Source organism: Nicotiana attenuata, unplaced genomic scaffold, assembly GCF_001879085.1.
Source record: "Nicotiana attenuata strain UT unplaced genomic scaffold, NIATTr2, whole genome shotgun sequence".
Classification (NCBI taxonomy): domain Eukaryota; kingdom Viridiplantae; phylum Streptophyta; class Magnoliopsida; order Solanales; family Solanaceae; genus Nicotiana; species Nicotiana attenuata.
This window is the reverse complement of record NW_017671822.1, coordinates 55,081-73,410: the sequence shown is the minus strand read 5'-3', so window position 1 is coordinate 73,410 and position 18,330 is coordinate 55,081. Positions and strand designations below refer to the sequence as shown.

The following is an 18,330-nucleotide window of genomic DNA, read 5'->3' as shown; positions in this document are numbered from 1 at the left end:
TATTCTTATTATTAGTATTAGTATTAGTATTACATCTTCTATTATAGCCATAGGCGATAGAATAATCATTATAATGAACCTTGATCCAGATTGTTTCTAATTATCATGAATCATTCAAGATGAAGCTATGAAACACAAGAAACTGTAAGATGGTTATTAACAATTGATATAACTAAATCTTCAGGGACAATGATATGTAGCCGGGCAGAGCATGAATTTACGACGGTACAAACAGATTGCTGTCTGTCTCTTACACCCACTGTCACATGCACATACATCCACAGGAAAAAATAAGGGAGGGAAAAAACAATCATACAGAAAGATAAATTAGCTACAGAGATTTGGTATGCACACTCCACCCTCTGGATTTTGCTGTTCCTTCCATATCCTTCCAGTAACCCGAAGTTTTAGCTCCTTTCGATCCCCACCAGAAAAGAAAAGCGCCATGTTACGTTGGATTATAAGACCATCATGACTGTCCCTGACCTTGCGGTGGCTATCTCGAATACTTCTTGGTGTTCCCTCCCATATGAGCTTTCTACCATTTGCACCTACTTCGAGACTATAGCTGTAATTGCGTGCCTCAGTCTCATCGCCCATAAATCGTAGAAAGGCCATGTAAACAGGGGCCACTCCAAGCTGGAAAGCCTCAAAGTGGAGACAAAAATACTGCCCAAAACAATGGAAGACCTGAGAAAGGAGCAATTAGGTTTAGTCAATGAGAATGTACTTAGGATACGTCAATAGAAATATATGAGAGGAGATTTTTTCTGGTTCCACTGTCTTAAAAGGCAAAAGTGGAATTATTCAGAATGTGTGCCACCATAAGATGTCCAGAGAAAATTTAAAACACATCATGCCTCAGAACTCTTCCCTACCTATGTTGTATTTGAATATATCAAAGTAAAATGTACACCCTTTAACTCATAAAAGGCCAGTTTTTCTTTTATTTGAGGAAATCATAAGGAGCACTTTTGTTTTAGGTGATAAGGTGCACTTTGTTCATTCACTGTTTTCAGAAACTCAATACCCAACTAATAAGAACCTTTAACCTTTCAATAAAATGATATAATATTGTCCAACACGTTCCCTAAGACAGAATCTCCAGGAACCAATCAAGAAAGAGAAGATGAGTACAGAAAGAGAGAACAAGAAGATAATGCAGGGTATTACAGCAAAAGCTACAGAAATGTCATAGATTAATCTGGTTATCCAAGTTTTCCAAATTTGAATAATTCATCCACAGAACTTTTACAGGTTTATTAGTCAGCTAGTTGGGTGGATGAAAAGGAAAACTTAAAAGCTTCATTATCCAAGAAAAGCAATGAAAAAAATGACACATGATGTTCATCGGTCACCATTATTGTTGAACTCCAAAAAGTTAAAAATATAGCTGGACTTACCGTCAGCATCCATGTGGCATTTTCTACTTCTCGAGGATTTGACTTCACGTAACGGTGGTTGAATGTGCATCCGGTGTGCATATCCACTTTATGATCATCTCTTAAATGTGCAACCAAATAAGGGATGTCACCGGTCACTGAGCACTCTGATCCAGCATATGGGCAACTGTATGGTCTAAAATTGCACAGTGCCTCATGCTTGAGCTTACTGTAATACGGGAATATTTCTGGGCACCCCAAAGAATAATATTTGCAAGGGAGTTCAAGTGACTCTGCAACCTTCTCAAGTGCTAAGCACCTTATATCACCAAGTTCTTGTCTGCATGTAGGACAACGATTATGCACCCTCGTTTTGCAGGTAGAACAAAGCGTGTGTCCATTATGACACTGCAAAATAAACAAACTTTTAAGTCTTCACCACTCTATGTACTCTAATTTAAAGACTAAACGAACAAAAGCATCAAAGATTATCATTGGTCACTCAGTTTATGCACCAAACTACAACAACAACATACCCAGTATTATCCCACACCGTGGAGTCTGGTGAGGATAGCGTGTACACAGACCTTACCCCTACCTTGTGAGAGGATAGAGAGGTTGTTTCCAATAGACCCTCGGCTCAGGATAGTATAAGTACCACATTAATGAAAATATAGGCAAGAAGGGACAGTGCATTCCTCATTGACGCCGGCGTCGCATGAGCATGGCCGACCCAAAGGGCACGGCCAAGTCCAAGACGAGCACGACCGTCATGCACCAAACTATCATACAAAAAAACAGTTTACTCACAGCATCGAGAATCTTAAGGAACAAATGTTAATAAACACGAAAAGCTATAGGGAAAGGAGAAGGCACATATTCGTTAGTGGTTGTACAAGCTCAACGTTCTCTAAGCACATGCATTTCCGCTCTATCTGATGTAGGAAAGCAGGCTGCTATAAGATTTAGCCAGCAAAGCCTTCTTTTACTAATTGACAATAATTTGGTAGGCAAAGTATCAGTGACAAATTTCCAGCTTGGTCCTTACAGGCGTACTATAAATGAAACAAAAAGGCAGCACCTAGATATGCTGAGGAGTTTCCACTTCTGCATATAAAATTCCTAGTGGCGTTCAGTAATAAGTAATGTCGAATGTCAATCAAGTCACCTGAAATAACTACAAAGAATCATGTCACCTGAAATATACTCTGAGATTGTACCGACAGGCTTACTATAAATGAAATAGAAAGACAATAACTATATATGCTGATGAATTTCTACTTTCAGCATATTATTCCTAGTGGTATTCGGTATGTCCTGGAAGGCCATAGTTGAATTACTCCCAGCGCGAGTACACCATTTATAACTTGTTCAAGAAAATTTGGATATGACTACAGAGAGTGAAGTCAAACTTATCTATTACAGTTTGCCCAAGAAAGTTTGATGTGTCATTACAAACACATCAAACTTATCTTACACAATTGCTTGTCCATCTCCCTAAGTCTCACTTCCTGCCCAACGAGGAGGAATTTTATGTTTTTATTTATCTTTGGATGGGGTGAGGGTGGTAGGGTTTATTGGGTCTGCCATAGATTGAGTGCCTTCCTGACAGAGACCTCATTTTCCTGACAATCCTATCCCATAGATGTACATCTATGGGACCAAATTCATCCAAGCTTCTAAGACTACACTAGTTTGACCCTATATAATGAGTACGACCCTAATAAGGCTGCACAAATCTCAATCAAAGAAAATGAGCTTCAAGGAGCAATAATCAGCAAAATATGACTAACCAATCTACACAGCCGGCAGATGTGACAACAATGTAACTCCCCCACAGAGCTGCTATACTAAGTCCCTAAAGGGAGAGACTAATTTTCTTTTATTATGTGATGTCGAGGTCTGCTTGCGCACACTTGCACGGTTCAATCAAGTACGCGATACCTCCCACTATCACAAGTATTAAGATATGACTAAATTAGGCCATGTCCAAATTATTTGTGTAGTGGCTAATTATTCTTGATGCCAAAGTAAATTGTGTGGAGCCAATGTATTTTTGTAGCCAAAGAATAAAAGTTTTATTTTTTAATAGGAGACCAAGAATATTCTCTTGTAAGTAGGTATCTCACTTCATTTTTATCCCTCCCATTCTCAAATACAAATTTTTGTATTCTTTAACATTCCTGGTCCTGTAGTTAGTTAAAGAGTTCATTACATTCCATAGAAACACTTTTGAGCGAGCCTCTATGGAAGTGATTGTAGTGAGGTTTCTGGAATAACTAGAGTTTTATCTCTAATTTTGTACACTCTTTTGTGTAACTGTTGATATAGTAGAATTGCTACTCTCAACCCGTGGGTTAGGTATCACTTACCGAACCACATAAATTTGTGCCTCCTTTATTTGCATTACTTACCGTCACTATGAACTTGCATTGTGTTTGTTATTGTAGTAGCCTTATAATGACAATACATAGACAAAAGTCATGTGAAACATCAATCTTACTCAAATCCATAAGAATAGAATCAAATGTGTCGATATGTCAGCATATATAAGTACCTTAACCATACGAAGCATGTAATTTCTTCAAGTAGAGTCTATTTTCTATTGTCCTATTCATATACGAGGCCTTCAATTTTTCTCACATGCCTTTAACAATGGTTTTCTGAAGCGCTTCACGTAAAACCTCATCAGAAAGATTTAATATAATACTTGATTTTGCCTTTTTATCAAGGCTAGCAAACACCTCGTCCATCATTTTCTCTGGCTTATTCTCCTTTTCGTGTAGCGCCAAGTCTATCAATCTTAGATTACGATAGCTTCCATCTTAAGCCGCAACATACTAAAACTTGCATTTCGGTCAAATTTTTCAACATAAGTCTCTATTACCGTCATGGTGACTGTTAGGACAAACTGGATTAACTTGGCACTAGTACCAATTTGTAAGGATCAGGATTCCAGGTAGTGTCATTTCCCAACACTATTCCTGTGAAATATGTTAAACTCTCTAACTATGTATAAACTCGAGATAATACAAAAGATTTGTAATTGAGAATGGGATGGACAGAAATGAAGAGGGAAACTATGTTCTTGGCGTCCAATTTCTTAAAAAAAACTTTTATTCTTTGGCTCCAAGAATATTTTGACTTCACACAATTTACTTTGCCTTCAAGAATACTTAGCCACCAACGAAATAATTTGCACGTGGCCTAATTTAGGTCATATCTCATAAGCCGACACAATTTACTTTGGCTCCAAGATACTTGGTATCCGGCATTAGGTAACTCTTCCATCAACGTTTTAACAAATAAAAAGAAATCACCGTCAATCACGCGTTACTTGAAAGTCAGGATAGATACCACTCTCAGTTAGTACTTACCTCTTTTTAAGCAAGAACTCTTAATCGTTTGTATCCCATACCCATGGGCCTCATTGAGACAATAGTCGGAGTTTACAAGCTGCTTTGATTGGAGCAGGTTAAAAAAGATAGCTGAAAGTGCTAGCATAAGGAAGAGATTTTATGGATGGAAAGAGGTCCTTACTTTTTTTCAAGGTTTCGGAATTCAAAGTCAAATGATTCTTAACATTTTTTTTAATCTATGCTACAATCTGAATTATAGTTTTCACCCACTTCATTGACAGCCGGAAGATACCCTTGGATACAAGGATCTGACTAACCTTTCTCATTTACCTACTCATGGAAGGATTCAAAATTAAAATACAGAGGTCATAAGGCTGACATGTTTAATGGACAGGCATGAGGCAGCAAATCATCTCTCCTCATATTCATAAAAGATTTAAGTAACCAAGCCAATTGCAGAGTAGTCAAACTCAGTTGCCGTCATTTAGCAAACAGTCAAAAGTAATATCGCATATCCTATAATCTGCAGTCATTTTCAAGAACTCAAGCTGCGGCAAGTTGATTATAAATTGGTCAATCTTTATGAAATTGATAAAAACCTAATCAAATTCTCAAGGCAAACTTCCATAATCATCAGCATACCACAGTCAAACTATCTGCTTTACATCTACCTAAAGTTTTCACAGTATTCCTAAAGACAGTAAAAAAAAAAAAGCACTCGAAATTCTAAAGAAATCACCTTTAAGGTAAAATAAATAGCACAAAGATCAACATATTTGCATCATTATCCATCAATAGAACAGTAAACATTAATAATCGAAAAAATTCAAAGACCTAAAAAACCAACGTTCATAAAAGGGACAAAAATACTACCAACAGCGAAACTCAAAGACAGAAAATAGGTAATTTGAGAAGTCAAGAGAAAAAGGAAAAAGAAAAGACCTGATGAATAGGAGGGTACATAGAATTGGTGCAAACGGGGCATTCAAGCAATTCATGGACACTAGTAGGGGCAATTCCGGAAGGAATAATGTTGTGAGTTTTTGCAGAAGAAAATTGATGCACAGAAGAAGACTGGATCTCTTCATCTTCTATGCCATCAGATAACGACACACACTCTATACTCTCCATTTCCATTCCTTCTTATCAAATTGAGAAAAAAGATTCAATCTTTTTCTCCCCACCCAATAAATAACAAGTCACAAATCGCATTATTCAAAATTCACATTTCTTAACAATAGAATTTGAAGGAAAAAACTGGAAAAAAAGGAGAAGAGAAAGGAAAGGAAAGATCGGGTTTTTTGATGGATTCTGAGGAAGAACCAAACCAAACAAGCCCTGAAAAAGAGGTTCTTTTCTTCTCTCTCTCTCTGCACCTGAATTTTTGTGTGAGAGAAATGAGGATCACCGTCAAATTCCCGACATAAATTGTTGTTAGATCTTTATCTGACGGCCAATGATTTTTCTTAATTGTTGCTTTTGGCGAATATTTAATTGTGATTTTTGGGTTCAATATGCCAATCTTAAATTCCCAATACAGCTATTTGGCGCTTATTGTTTTTCCTTTTTGGTCTTTTGAAAATGGTATATTATCCGTATTTTATTTAACTGCAGATAGAAAAATAAAAACTACTTTGCAACTCTAGAAGAACAATTACTTACATTTTATATTTATATCAATCTAATGGATACTTGATATAAGTTATTGCATACACTTATATATATAAAAAAACTCTGACTTTTTACTTCATTAGGATAAATTACGTAATATTTTTCTGGTGTAGCCATTGAATATAGGAATGTTAAACTCCCTGCTATAGTTAATGGCGGAGCCACATGCATTTAAGGGATATTAATTGACAACCTTCACCGAAAAATTACACAATATATCTAATATATATATATATATATATATATTTCCATTGACATACTCGTGGATTTATTTCTTTGCTATATCATAGGTATGACTTATGAGACTAGACTTGCTATTAATTTTCTTATCCTTAAATATGGGTATTTTGCGGTGGATTCATTAATTAAAAACTATTAAAAGTTTAATAACAGCATGATATACATGCATTTATGGATTAATTAGGAATTAAGTCATACCTCGGTACAACTAATGATGTTATTATTACCCATTTTATTTAAGCAACATATTTAAAAAATCCAGCAACAAATAATTTAAAAGAGCCGACTTCTTTATGGACGGTGGGCTGCAGGTCAACGCCCTGATGTTGAAATGAACAAATGAAAAAAAAAAATCTTTTATTTCTCACCGTTCGTTCTTATTTAAAATTTCATCCAAAAGACGTCGGTAAAATTCGACTGGAATTTAAATGTATATGAGGCATCACAACAACAAGGGATACGTTAAGACTAAGTCCTTTAAAATAAACAAGATATTTAGAATCACTAGGCGTTTGACCATAAAAAAAAATGTGAGATATGAAAAAAAGTAATTTTTAAAGTTAAGTTGAAACTCATCGTAAAAGAAATCAATGAAATGTATAATCAACAATATTTTGAAGATGAGTTTCGGAAAAAGGAAAATAATTTACTCGGAAAAAGGAAAATTTCTCATTTATTTACTTCTCTTGAGTCAATGATATATCGCTTTTTCAGTAAATACAGAAATAGCTCTGAAATGCAGGACTTAGTTTTACTGATTTTCTATGATTACCAGTAGTCGCCAACCAGATCTACTCTTGAACGATATTCATATTATTTTTTATAACTGAAAAATTCTCGTGAGCTAATGATAGCCGGCCTAAAACTCGATGGATAAAAGACTCGCTTATTTACCTTCTTCACTTATATATTAGGTTTTTATTTTCGGAAAATATTCAAATTCATTGACTTGTGCCTAATCCACATGTGCATTGTGCTCTTACGAGTGAAATAATAATTATTTGATTGACTATAATTAACTTTTTTCGGGTTATGTGTCACAAGCTAACTTTCTTTGGATTTTCTACAAGTTTATCTGAAGGGGATTGGATAGTGAATAGATAGTTCAAATTACTCCTTCCTTCTCAATCTTCGTGACGAGGTTAACTCGGTACATAATTAAGAAGAAAAAAAAAAATTAGAAACTTATATTCTAGAATAAGCCATAGATATTTGTATGACCATAAATTATCCAATTAAGAATACAATGTACATTTTAAAATTAAATTATTACTAAATATAAGATGACATTCTTTTTTGGACTGACTAAAAAGCGAAGAACGCTACATATTGTAGGACGGAGGGAGTATGAAACTAGGCGCCGGTTCATATTTTTATGCCCGACTTTGAAGTTTGAACCGCAAGTTATGCACCATTATGTGAAAATAGCACGGCCTAGCTAGTTTTCAGGCTGGTAATTGAAAAATAGCCAGCATTTGCAAAGTTTGCAGCATAATATGCTAGATTATGGAGCTCTTGCGTATAAACTTTGAGGATATTATGTTGGAACTCCAGCACGGAAAATTCCAGCATAATGTATTGGATTATAGAGCTCCTCCATTTAAACTTCCTGCATATTATATTGGAACTCCAACAATAATTAGTGCACGAGTTTGGTGAATAGTAGTCACAATAAAATTATGCAACTGCTTACACCTTTTAGGCCACTCTCACCTTTGCGTGCCCATCTTCCCAAACTTTTACAAAAAGAAATCTTAGAGTTCAAACAACAGCCAGAATGTACCAAAACATATCATTTTATACATCTCACTACTCTCTCCAAATAAAGTCCCTACCCAAATTGCTATCATTATCATTCTACATGCAATAATCAAAACGATTGCTAACTACAACTTACAGCTCTTCTTCTGTGTCTTGGCCAATTGGAACATATAGTGCAGTACGGTGTCTGCTTTTCTTCGCTTAAATATCAAGCTTTTGTCTGCGCTAAGGTTTAAACTAGTCACAGGCGCCTAATCCACCAATAACATGCGCCTCCACATATCATGTATTGTACTCTTACCACTAGGCCAAACCCCAGGGGCCATTCAAGCAAATAATTAAAGATGGCCATTTGGAGAAACAGTGTTACAAACACTATGATATAAAATGAATGACTGAAAAAGAATTAAGAGTTCCTCAGTTCTTCAACCATTTCTAAATGACGACTAGCACATAAGAGCATGTCAGTTCCATTAATGGCCAAGAAGAAAGTTGAGGATGATGGTTCTAACTTCAGAATTATAGCTGGAGTAGATGAAAGAATAAATAGCAAGATAACAGTAAAACACAACAAAAATGCAGTATGAAAGCACATTGAGCTTATTAAATTAACACTGTTTATTTGAATTTAGATTACTGTACACAAGTGAGACCAGAAATACACCTCACAGAACATTTACAAAGCTACAATGGAAGGAAGCTCTTGTTCCGCCTCATGGTCTCCGTCAGACCCCTCCAGGTTTGTCTGTAGTAGTACAACACGAAAAACGTTAAGGACTTGTTTCGTTTGAGGTATAAGATGAAATATGCATGGCATAAAATTTGGAATTCCTTATTCAGTGTTTCGTGTGTATTTTGAATCTTGCATAGTTAATCCTAATATAATTTAATACACCAATTGGTGTTTATTACATAATATAGCATGGGAAAACAGTACATGAATTAAGTAATACTCCATGGATTAAATGCAAAAGACAAAATTATCCCTTGTCTTTTCATCAACCCATCAACACCCTCTACTAATCCTTGCACTACTAATCTCTCATTCTAATCCCTACATTACTAATCCCTGCACAACTAATCCCTATATTACAATCCATGTATAATTGTTTGTTAAGCAAAGGTCCCTTAATAGTATGATTTGACATTGTATTTACAACAAATGTTTGGTTGGTGAATAGAAAATATTTTCAGAAAAGAAAAGCAGTCCCATAAAAGATTAATAATAACATTAGCATATCTGAGAGCATTTCAATGAAAATTTTAAGTAATAAAGATTAATAATAATGTTTAAGTGTTAGCTGAAGTAACTAATATGAGGTTAAAGGTTTAATATAGTTGTTAGGAAAATTTATGACACCGACTTGGTGTTTGTCAATGAAACTTTTTGACTAATTGAAGAAAAGATAGTCATAACTCGTAAGGAAAATGACATCTGCCGATAAGTGAGGGAAGTATTTTCTCCCTTTTGATGGAAAATATTTTTCTTGGAACATGACTTCCTCCCGACGAAATGCTAAAAAATGACTTCCTACCGGAAAACATTTTCCTGAAATGATTTCCATCATATCACATATATCCTAGATCATGCGAGGTTAAACTAACCTCATAATCCTTTGGACTATTCTGTGAAAAGTGGCGATCAAATGCACCCTTGCCATAAAGGATTTTAGCCCCACATCCTCGCCCCTCAGCTCCGACAGACTCCTCATCAACTACAACGGCATCTATTATGTCATCGCCTGTTCTGACATCAGGAATCTGCAAACATACAAATTAGAAATATTCTAGTGGAAAAGAATGAAAAAATAGAAATAAAAGAAAATTGTGGTATTGATTGAACAAGGCAACACACTACATCTTGTGAAGAATGTATCCCTCCAGGATTTTAAATAAATGGCAACCCAATGCACTAAGCTCCCGCTATGCCCAGGGTCCGAGGAGGGGCCAGACCACAAGGGTCTATTATACGCGCCTTACCCTGCATTTCTGCAAGAGGCTGTTTCCACAACTCGAACCCGTGACCTCCTGGTCACATGGCAGCAACTTTACCAGTTACGCCAAGGCTGCCCTACGCTGCCTCCAGTTTATTTTAAATTTTGTTTTGATGGTTCCCTCAAGGTTTTGATTAATTGTTTTCTGTTAATTAAGTTTACAACTGTTTTCAGCTAAAGCTTTCATATATATATTCAGTGAGCCAACAAGTATTTGTCATCAACTCAGAGTACTCTGTAATATTCAAATGCACAGAGTTGAACCTGCATATTCTAAGTACAATTACAGAGATGTGCAGAATTTGAGCTAAGACTTCATAGTTTTTTTAACACATTATGTTCAGCAGATTATCCCAGTCAGAGAGAAATCCCACACAACGAATCGTCGAGTCCTTATTTTTTCAGTGAATATCATAATGCCAAGAACTGTGGTTTACACAATTAGAAAATTCATTTCAAGATCAGCATACACCACCTAAAGGAACATTTCTTCCAAGCAGTCCTCGCTATATGCTGTATGTCAACCAAAGACAGAGATAGAGAGACGAATTACACACCTCATACATAGCATCCATCAGGAGGCTCTCCAATATGGATCGCAATCCACGAGCACCAGTATTTTTAGATATTGCTTTCTTAGCTATCAATCTTAACGCATCTTCAGTGAAATGCAGCTTTACCTGAGAAAGAAGTCTCCGAGTATGAGAAAAGTAAGTAATAAAAGTAAAGGAAAACCAGAAAAGTTCCTTCCTGCTCCTTGCCCAAAGAAATAAAATGTGAGCAGGATCTGAAAGAGATAAAAGAATGCAAATGCATCTTTATGCATATCCAGAGAAGTTTCTTAGAGAGGCAAATACTCACCCCATTCATTTGGAACATCTTTTTGTACTGCTTCCCTAGTGCATTTTTTGGCTCAGTTAGAACCTGCAACGAATCAAAACAGTGAGAAGGGAACAAACAACCTAGATTTGGCATATAGTCTCATATTCTGAATGAAAATCCTAGAAGAGTGACCCAAAGGCATAAATAATGTCCAACCATGTCCAGGATTCAAACAAACAAAGAAGAACGGCTTTCCATAAAAAATAATTATGTGCATAAAGCAGTTAGTACTATAGAACAAAAGTGACAGAAGACATTAGCATTACCTGCACAAGTTGATTCTCAGTTAAAGCTGACAGATTAACAAGGATGGGGAATCGTCCAACAAACTCAGGTATCAGACCATATGATATCAGATCACTACTTTCAACCTGCATAACAGGAGAATTATGTAATAGGATTAGTAAAAACTTCAAAAAGTTACCCATCAGAAAAGAAGTAGATAAGCAAACTTGTTTGTCCCTTTTTGTTATTGTTGCAGCTAAATTGGCCATAAAATAATCCATTTTATTTAAAAGATAAAACTTAAATATTTAGAAACTACATGAAAGTACTATAAGTCAGAACCTTTCCATATCAAAACGACAAAAGAAATACATTTAAAAATCTAAGTGAAAGATCACTTCTAATGGAACATGGAAAAAGAAGTCTGTCATGAAGCGTAAAGGTCAACCATTTTAGGTAAGAAGAAGTACATGAAACACAAGCACATACAACTCCCCATCTGCAAAATACAACAAGGAGAAAACCGAATCCCAGTAATAGGGTGTTCGATATGCAGGAGAATAACGATAACTAATAGTAAAGACACAGTTTCACATCTTGGCACATTAATAAGTTACTATCTCAGTTCATGTTGTTGCAAATATTTGACTTCATCTGATGCATATGCAACTAAATTTATTGGGACGATAGGCGTCTTAGCATTTCCATAGTCATCAGTTTCTTACTTCAGATAATATGGTGCTGCATCTATGATAATGCAAAATACAACCACAATCAAGCTAAAAGTACTCTTAGTATATATGCTCTGATCGGTCCGCCAAGCTGCAAGATTGAAGAACTTACTATCTCCAATAAAGATGATGTCACAGCAGCACTTGTAACACCACCAGTCCTCATGTTTGCGCGAACTGGTGCACCGAACCCTATAGAAGAATCTTGGCGCCTGAAAACATCAACAAGTATATCTTGCAGGAATAAGGTAGATGTCAGCCTAAATGGAAAGAAAATAAGAACTACAATGGGCAAGTAGTAAGACCTCTCTGATATTGTTTTCTCCAAGTCAATGAAGGCACCACCGCATATAAAGAGAATATCTTTCGTATCAATCTGTAATAACATAAATAACAAGGCTAATAGAATTTTTTGGCTCAAAGACACATCTGTAAAACATCAAACCAACAATACAACCTAGCATGGCAGAAGAGGCTCAAATGGGCGTCCAACAAATAGAAAGAGCGTAAAGAGTAAACAAAATAAGTACAAAATCTCTTATCTTCTTTTTTACAAAACAAATGTCTTCTACCCACACCAAAAAGCTAAACAAAACAGTTAATATATCTCACTTATAAAGACAACTTATAAAGACAGTAAATGATACGCAATTGCTCATCGATGGTAAAGTAATTCACAGTAAAGAACTAAGAACAACATCTTTACCTGCAGGACTTCCCAAATTTCTCTTGATTATGAAAGAAACATCTTAATCCCAAAAAAGAAGTGCTTTTATAACCATCTTACCTGAATATTATCCCCTCTAGGGTGCTTCCGAGCTCCCTTCTCCGGCACATTGACTATCTGCACCAGAAAGCTCAATATTTTTACGATGGGTACAAAAAACTCAATATTTTTTCTTTTGGGATAAGTATAACAGAAAGCTCATTATAGTAACAAACAAATGATGCAACCATTCCTTTTTCTAATCATTATCACTGAACTATAGATTGTAAATTGATCTGTTATAGCAAGTCCACCGACTAAGATAGTCAGGGGGCCATTATCACAGAAATTCTTTGGCACATCTAAAGGTCATTAGAAACCATACCATCCTTTTTCGAATGCTTTGGAGACACAATATTCAATCAATTCTGACAAGCATCATCAGAGTAGAGAAGAAAGAGGAAAGAATTGTTAGCACTTGCAGACTGTAGCGGGAAACCAAAAGGCGATGAAATAGGTATCACGGCCACCAGCACTATAAACATTAGTTCATAGTCGATGAGCCACATTTAGCCAGTCAGTGGGATCTAAAAAGCAGCTAACCTAGTTCAGTAAGACCAGTCAACACTAAGCTTCCAACTCTCAAGTGATCCATCCATAACAGCCTGGTAATTTTCATATGCAGCTACATCTCATTTCAAAGCAAGTCACCCATACGAATCCTCAATTATCATGCTGTTCCTTTTAAGTTCATCTTATACCAACATTCACTCTCATATAATATTTCTGGTCTTACAACTATTTTATAGAACTTACATTTCACTTTGGTGGGTATCCTTCTATCACATAACACCCCGGTAGTCCTCTCCATTTCAACCATCTATTTTTATCCTATGTGTAACATCATACCCCAGTGATTTTCGTATACAAAAGCATTTTGTCTAGCTCTAATCTTAACAGACCAATAACAGTCAAAGTTGCTTCTGCATTTGCGCCATCAACTAATACCCATTCAATGATAAAAGTTGTGAGGATCGATTCACGATTAACAAGCAAAAACTAAGGTGAACACTTACTGTTCCTTCAAGCATCTTCAACAATGCCTGCTGGACGCCCTCTCCTGAGACATCCCTACTGATGTTGAGGCTTTCAGCCTGGAAATGTCAGTATAATAGGAATCAGCTAAATTGACACATGAAAAGTCGCCAGCGAAAGTTTAATCTGTAAAAGGAAAGTATAGTCTATGAGCTAACATCTACCTTTTTCGTGATCTTGTCAACTTCGTCAATATACACTATGCCTTGCTGAGCAGCTGCTACATTATAGTCAGCAACCTGAAATAAAATCAGACCAGAATAATCAAAGGATAACATATATCAAGGCTAGAAATCACTGGAAAGGATGCAAAACAATATTATGTTCCCACTAAAAAGCAAGAACATCTCACAAGTAGTGACCAGTTTTCTTTCCTCCTCCATTCCTAAACCCTAAATTGGATATTGCAGTGATTGATGGTGATGAGTTAATTAGACACACAAAACAGAAAATTACTATAAATACAGAAATGAAAAAGGTCGCAATTGGTACTATAGACTTCTAGCCACCAAATTGCTTGGAGAACAAAACATCCTATAGGCTATATCTACTCCTTTTACTAGGATTTTGTTACAAGTTTGAAAAAAGCTAGAACTTGATTTGTCAGCCCCCTCCAGTAAAATAGAAAATATAGTAGAACATTTTCTTATATCAGGGGCATTATCTGTCATATTCAGAAAAATCATCAAATAAGCACTTTTCTGCATCACATTGGCTAGAATTAAAACCTATGCTTAAATTGGCAAGGATGAAAAGATAATATTTCTTCTTCTTTTTCCGTGTAAAATACTCTAAGAAATGAGATATGGGGATAAAACAATAAACTGAGATTAAAGACTGAAAAGGTATAGTACTTACAGTAAGGAGCTTATATAGAATGGATTCAACATCTTCCCCAACATATCCTGCCTGCAAACAAAAGTATTGTCATGAATGGGAACCAAAGCTTTCGGACTCCGATCAAGGTGCCAATTATTTTTAATAGTAACATCAAATGGTTTCTGCTATTCTACTTCTAGAAAAGACCATCAAGAATTAAGTTTTGGGAAGACGGTAAGCAAGGATTTAAATAAACATGCTCTGAAAATTAACTTAGCCACCAGGGAATTATCATTGTTTAAACTCAAGATAGACACAGATTAAAATGGGCATCTTGTATGTTCATGTTAGCCGAAATTAGGATATTCAAGTCTCATTCTATCTATTTGCATAGGTATCAATCTCTTGGAATGACAAAACAAGGTTTTCACAATTTTAGTCCTAATGGACATAATAATAATAATAATAATAATAATATTTTGAGCTAGACACGTGAAATTTCATAGTTGTTGAATAGTGAAATTCAGGTGTGACGGAGCAACTTACCTAATCGTCATGAGATTAGCTATTCTTTATTTCCATCTTCTTACAACTTCACTTTTTTAACATTTTCTTCTCATCTTATAAAAAAAAAGACTCTTTTCTCATCTTGCCTTCAGCTTCTAAGGAGAACTGTTTCAATGACTTTGTCCCATCAAAGCTTCTCACATGCACCAATCTACTACATGGCCTTAAATGACAACACCAGCACTTAAAAACATTCTCATCTTCAATAGATGAGACAGGTCTTCTACATTTACAATGAATCAAACTGCAACAAGCTCAATTGCAGCCCTGAGTTAATCCAGATTTCCCACCCTCCACAACCTAAATCTGACCTCAAGCAGACTATTCGGAGACGGTTCCTCAGGCTTATGGGATCTCTAATGTTCAAACAACTTAACATAATGTGTAAAAACAACAATGCGTGGAAAGAAACAAGATTTAGACAAAAATTGATTTCTTGCAAAGATTATTAAGCCGGGATAGATGTTTTCTATCTCTACCAAGGTGACAGGATAACAACACACCTGAGTTAGTGTAGTCGCATCTGCTATCACAAATGGAACATTCACCAATCGAGCCAAGGTCTTGGCAAGTAAAGTCTTCCCTGTCCTTGATATGACACCAATATACACAAGTGAAAAAGTAATATTTTTAACAATTAAGGATCATAATTTTAGCAATGATAATGGCAATAGTAAAGCTCTATCAATTCATACCACCCCACCCCACCCCCCACCCCGGCCTACCACGAAAAAGAAGGGAACCCAAGATAAGTTGAGGGCTAAAAGGATAAAAAGAATAAAGGAGAATGACGCTTTTAAATTACATGATCATTAGTCTTAAAGAAAATTCATGTGGCCCTCTCATCATCACATTTTTAGCCTTAATATACAAAGCTAAATCTGAAGTATCTATTTATCAGCGCACATGTTTGCTCTTTGACATTATGAAGCAGACAATGAGCAATTAGCTTGAGTCCCTCGTACCACCACTACAAGTGAATAGCACTTCTCACTGTCTTTCAAAAAATTTCACAACTAAAAAGAAAAAGAAAGCAGGAGAAAGGGAAAAAAGATTTCTCTGCTGATGAATCTAAAGTTCCACTACGCGACAGGCGTATTAGTCTACAATGTGTTTTTACCACACTTTAGACTTCAAGAAGCACAATGGATCATTATAAAGATTACCTGAACCTGTCGGCCCCATTAAAAGGATGTTACTCTTCTCAAGCTCCACGGATTCATTTTCTGCTCCATCTGCTTTTTCACTACTGTCATTTCCTGTGGGCCTATGTTATCACATTTAAACAATAGCATTAGAAGAGTAAAAAAAGTGGCAAATGCCTGCATTAGGCATTTCCATCTCTGACTTCCCACGGTCCAAATAACTTCATAGCGCATGTTACAACTCACACGTCAGAGGTAAAACATAAAGTACAGGGAAGGGGGTCGGTGAAAACAATGTGGAAATTATGCAGTGATCAAAACTAACCACTTATGTGAAGAGTCATTATATATTCTCTTGTAATGATTATATACGGCTACAGAAAGAACCTGCAATCACAAATTGAATTACAAAATGATAAAGGAAGTCACTCTTGCAGCTCAAGATAGTGCTTTTTTGCTGTATTAGTATTGTAATCAACAAAGAAAGCATAAAAAATCTACACTCTAAAGGGTACTCAGAATTATCAATTCCAAAAGATAAAACTTGAAAAAGATTACCTTTTTAGCTCTCTCCTGTCCAATAACAAACTTATCAAGCCCTTTACACAGCTGCTTGGGTGTAGGAAAATGGGAACCCAAATTGGATCCACCCCATAACCCATCTTTTGACCCGGAACCAAACCCACCTCCAGAACCCGGTCCGGGACCCCCCTCCCCTTCACCAGCCTGAACAAACTTGACACCTGGACGAACCATAATTCCCTCACCACCAGGTGGCTGCCAAATCTCAGGTGGCTCCCCTCCATAGTTACTACTAGAAGACATGCTGATTTTCTCTTTATTCTTATTATTATTCTTCCTATTTGAATAATTCTGTGAACTCTTGAATTCACCAAGAAATGAAACAGGCTTGAATAAAGAAGAATTATGAGGAGCAGACGAGTTTGAGAGCAAATTGTCCCATTTGCTGGTTCGGGTACATAAATGGAAATTGGGTAAACGACCCGTATGAAAATCATTGATGATGAAGTATCTGAAGTGGGTTATAGCCATAGAGGCTCTGTGTTTCGATCTAAATGCAGCTGCCATATGTGCTTAGTTTAAAAAAGTGAAAATTCAGTAGGAAAGATACTTTCTTTATATATCTGAAGAAGAAGATAAATAGAAATTTCAAGATTGGAGCTTTGTGGGAGAAGAGAAGACTTTTGTGAGATGACCCATCAGATCCGAAATTGAGAAATTGTTTCGTGGGTATTTGGGATTAAGGTTTTTAGTAGAGAAGTGAATGATGGAGGAATGAGGATTTTAGTAGAAATATCCGAACAAGGAGTGAAAGCAGGCAAAGAAAATGAAAGTTTTAATTTGGTAGGAAGGACATCAATCTTTCCGGAATATCTATTTTTGGCGCATCCTGTATGATTCTCCACCAAGTAAGAAACGACGCCGTACGGATTCTCTAAGTTGGGTAGGTGACGGGTCGGGGTGGGGGTACAATGGAAAAGGATTTAAAAAAAAAATATATATATATATATATATATTACAGCCGATTTTAAGACAAATAAATAGGTGCACCACATGTATTTGCATGTAGACTTCTCTACGTAATCATAGTAAATTAGTATACTCACTGTAATCTCATAAATAAAATCTGGGAAAGGTACGCTAACATTATCTCCTACCTTGAAAATAATAGAAATGATGTTTCTCGTAAACAAATTAATGTTTGCTTAATGTTGAATAAAAAAGATTTCGT

The 18,330-nt window shown here is 36.0% G+C and overlaps 2 protein-coding genes across 2 annotated transcripts; both read right to left on the bottom strand.

Annotated features, from left to right (window-relative positions):
* Positions 1–128: 128 nt before the first annotated feature.
* On the bottom strand, positions 129–6,194 carry LOC109210420 (E3 ubiquitin-protein ligase SINAT3-like). Its single transcript, XM_019373832.1, has 3 exons — positions 5,684–6,194; positions 1,404–1,790; positions 129–690 (listed from the first exon to the last, which is right to left on the bottom strand). The coding sequence occupies exons 1-3, from the start codon at positions 5,876–5,878 to the stop codon at positions 328–330; spliced, it is 945 nt and encodes a 314-aa protein (XP_019229377.1). The 5' UTR covers positions 5,879–6,194; the 3' UTR covers positions 129–327.
* A 2,780-nt stretch (positions 6,195–8,974) lies between these two features.
* On the bottom strand, positions 8,975–17,957 carry LOC109210419 (CLP protease regulatory subunit CLPX1, mitochondrial). The gene is made up of 15 exons (XM_019373831.1): positions 17,136–17,957; positions 16,903–16,964; positions 16,599–16,699; positions 15,936–16,015; positions 14,905–14,955; positions 14,211–14,285; positions 14,028–14,105; positions 13,033–13,089; positions 12,551–12,621; positions 12,358–12,457; positions 11,556–11,660; positions 11,269–11,331; positions 10,965–11,087; positions 10,019–10,174; positions 8,975–9,158 (listed from the first exon to the last, which is right to left on the bottom strand). Exons 1-15 carry the CDS (start codon positions 17,664–17,666, stop codon positions 9,090–9,092), a joined length of 1,722 nt encoding a protein of 573 aa, XP_019229376.1. The 5' UTR covers positions 17,667–17,957; the 3' UTR covers positions 8,975–9,089.
* Positions 17,958–18,330: the final 373 nt, after the last annotated feature.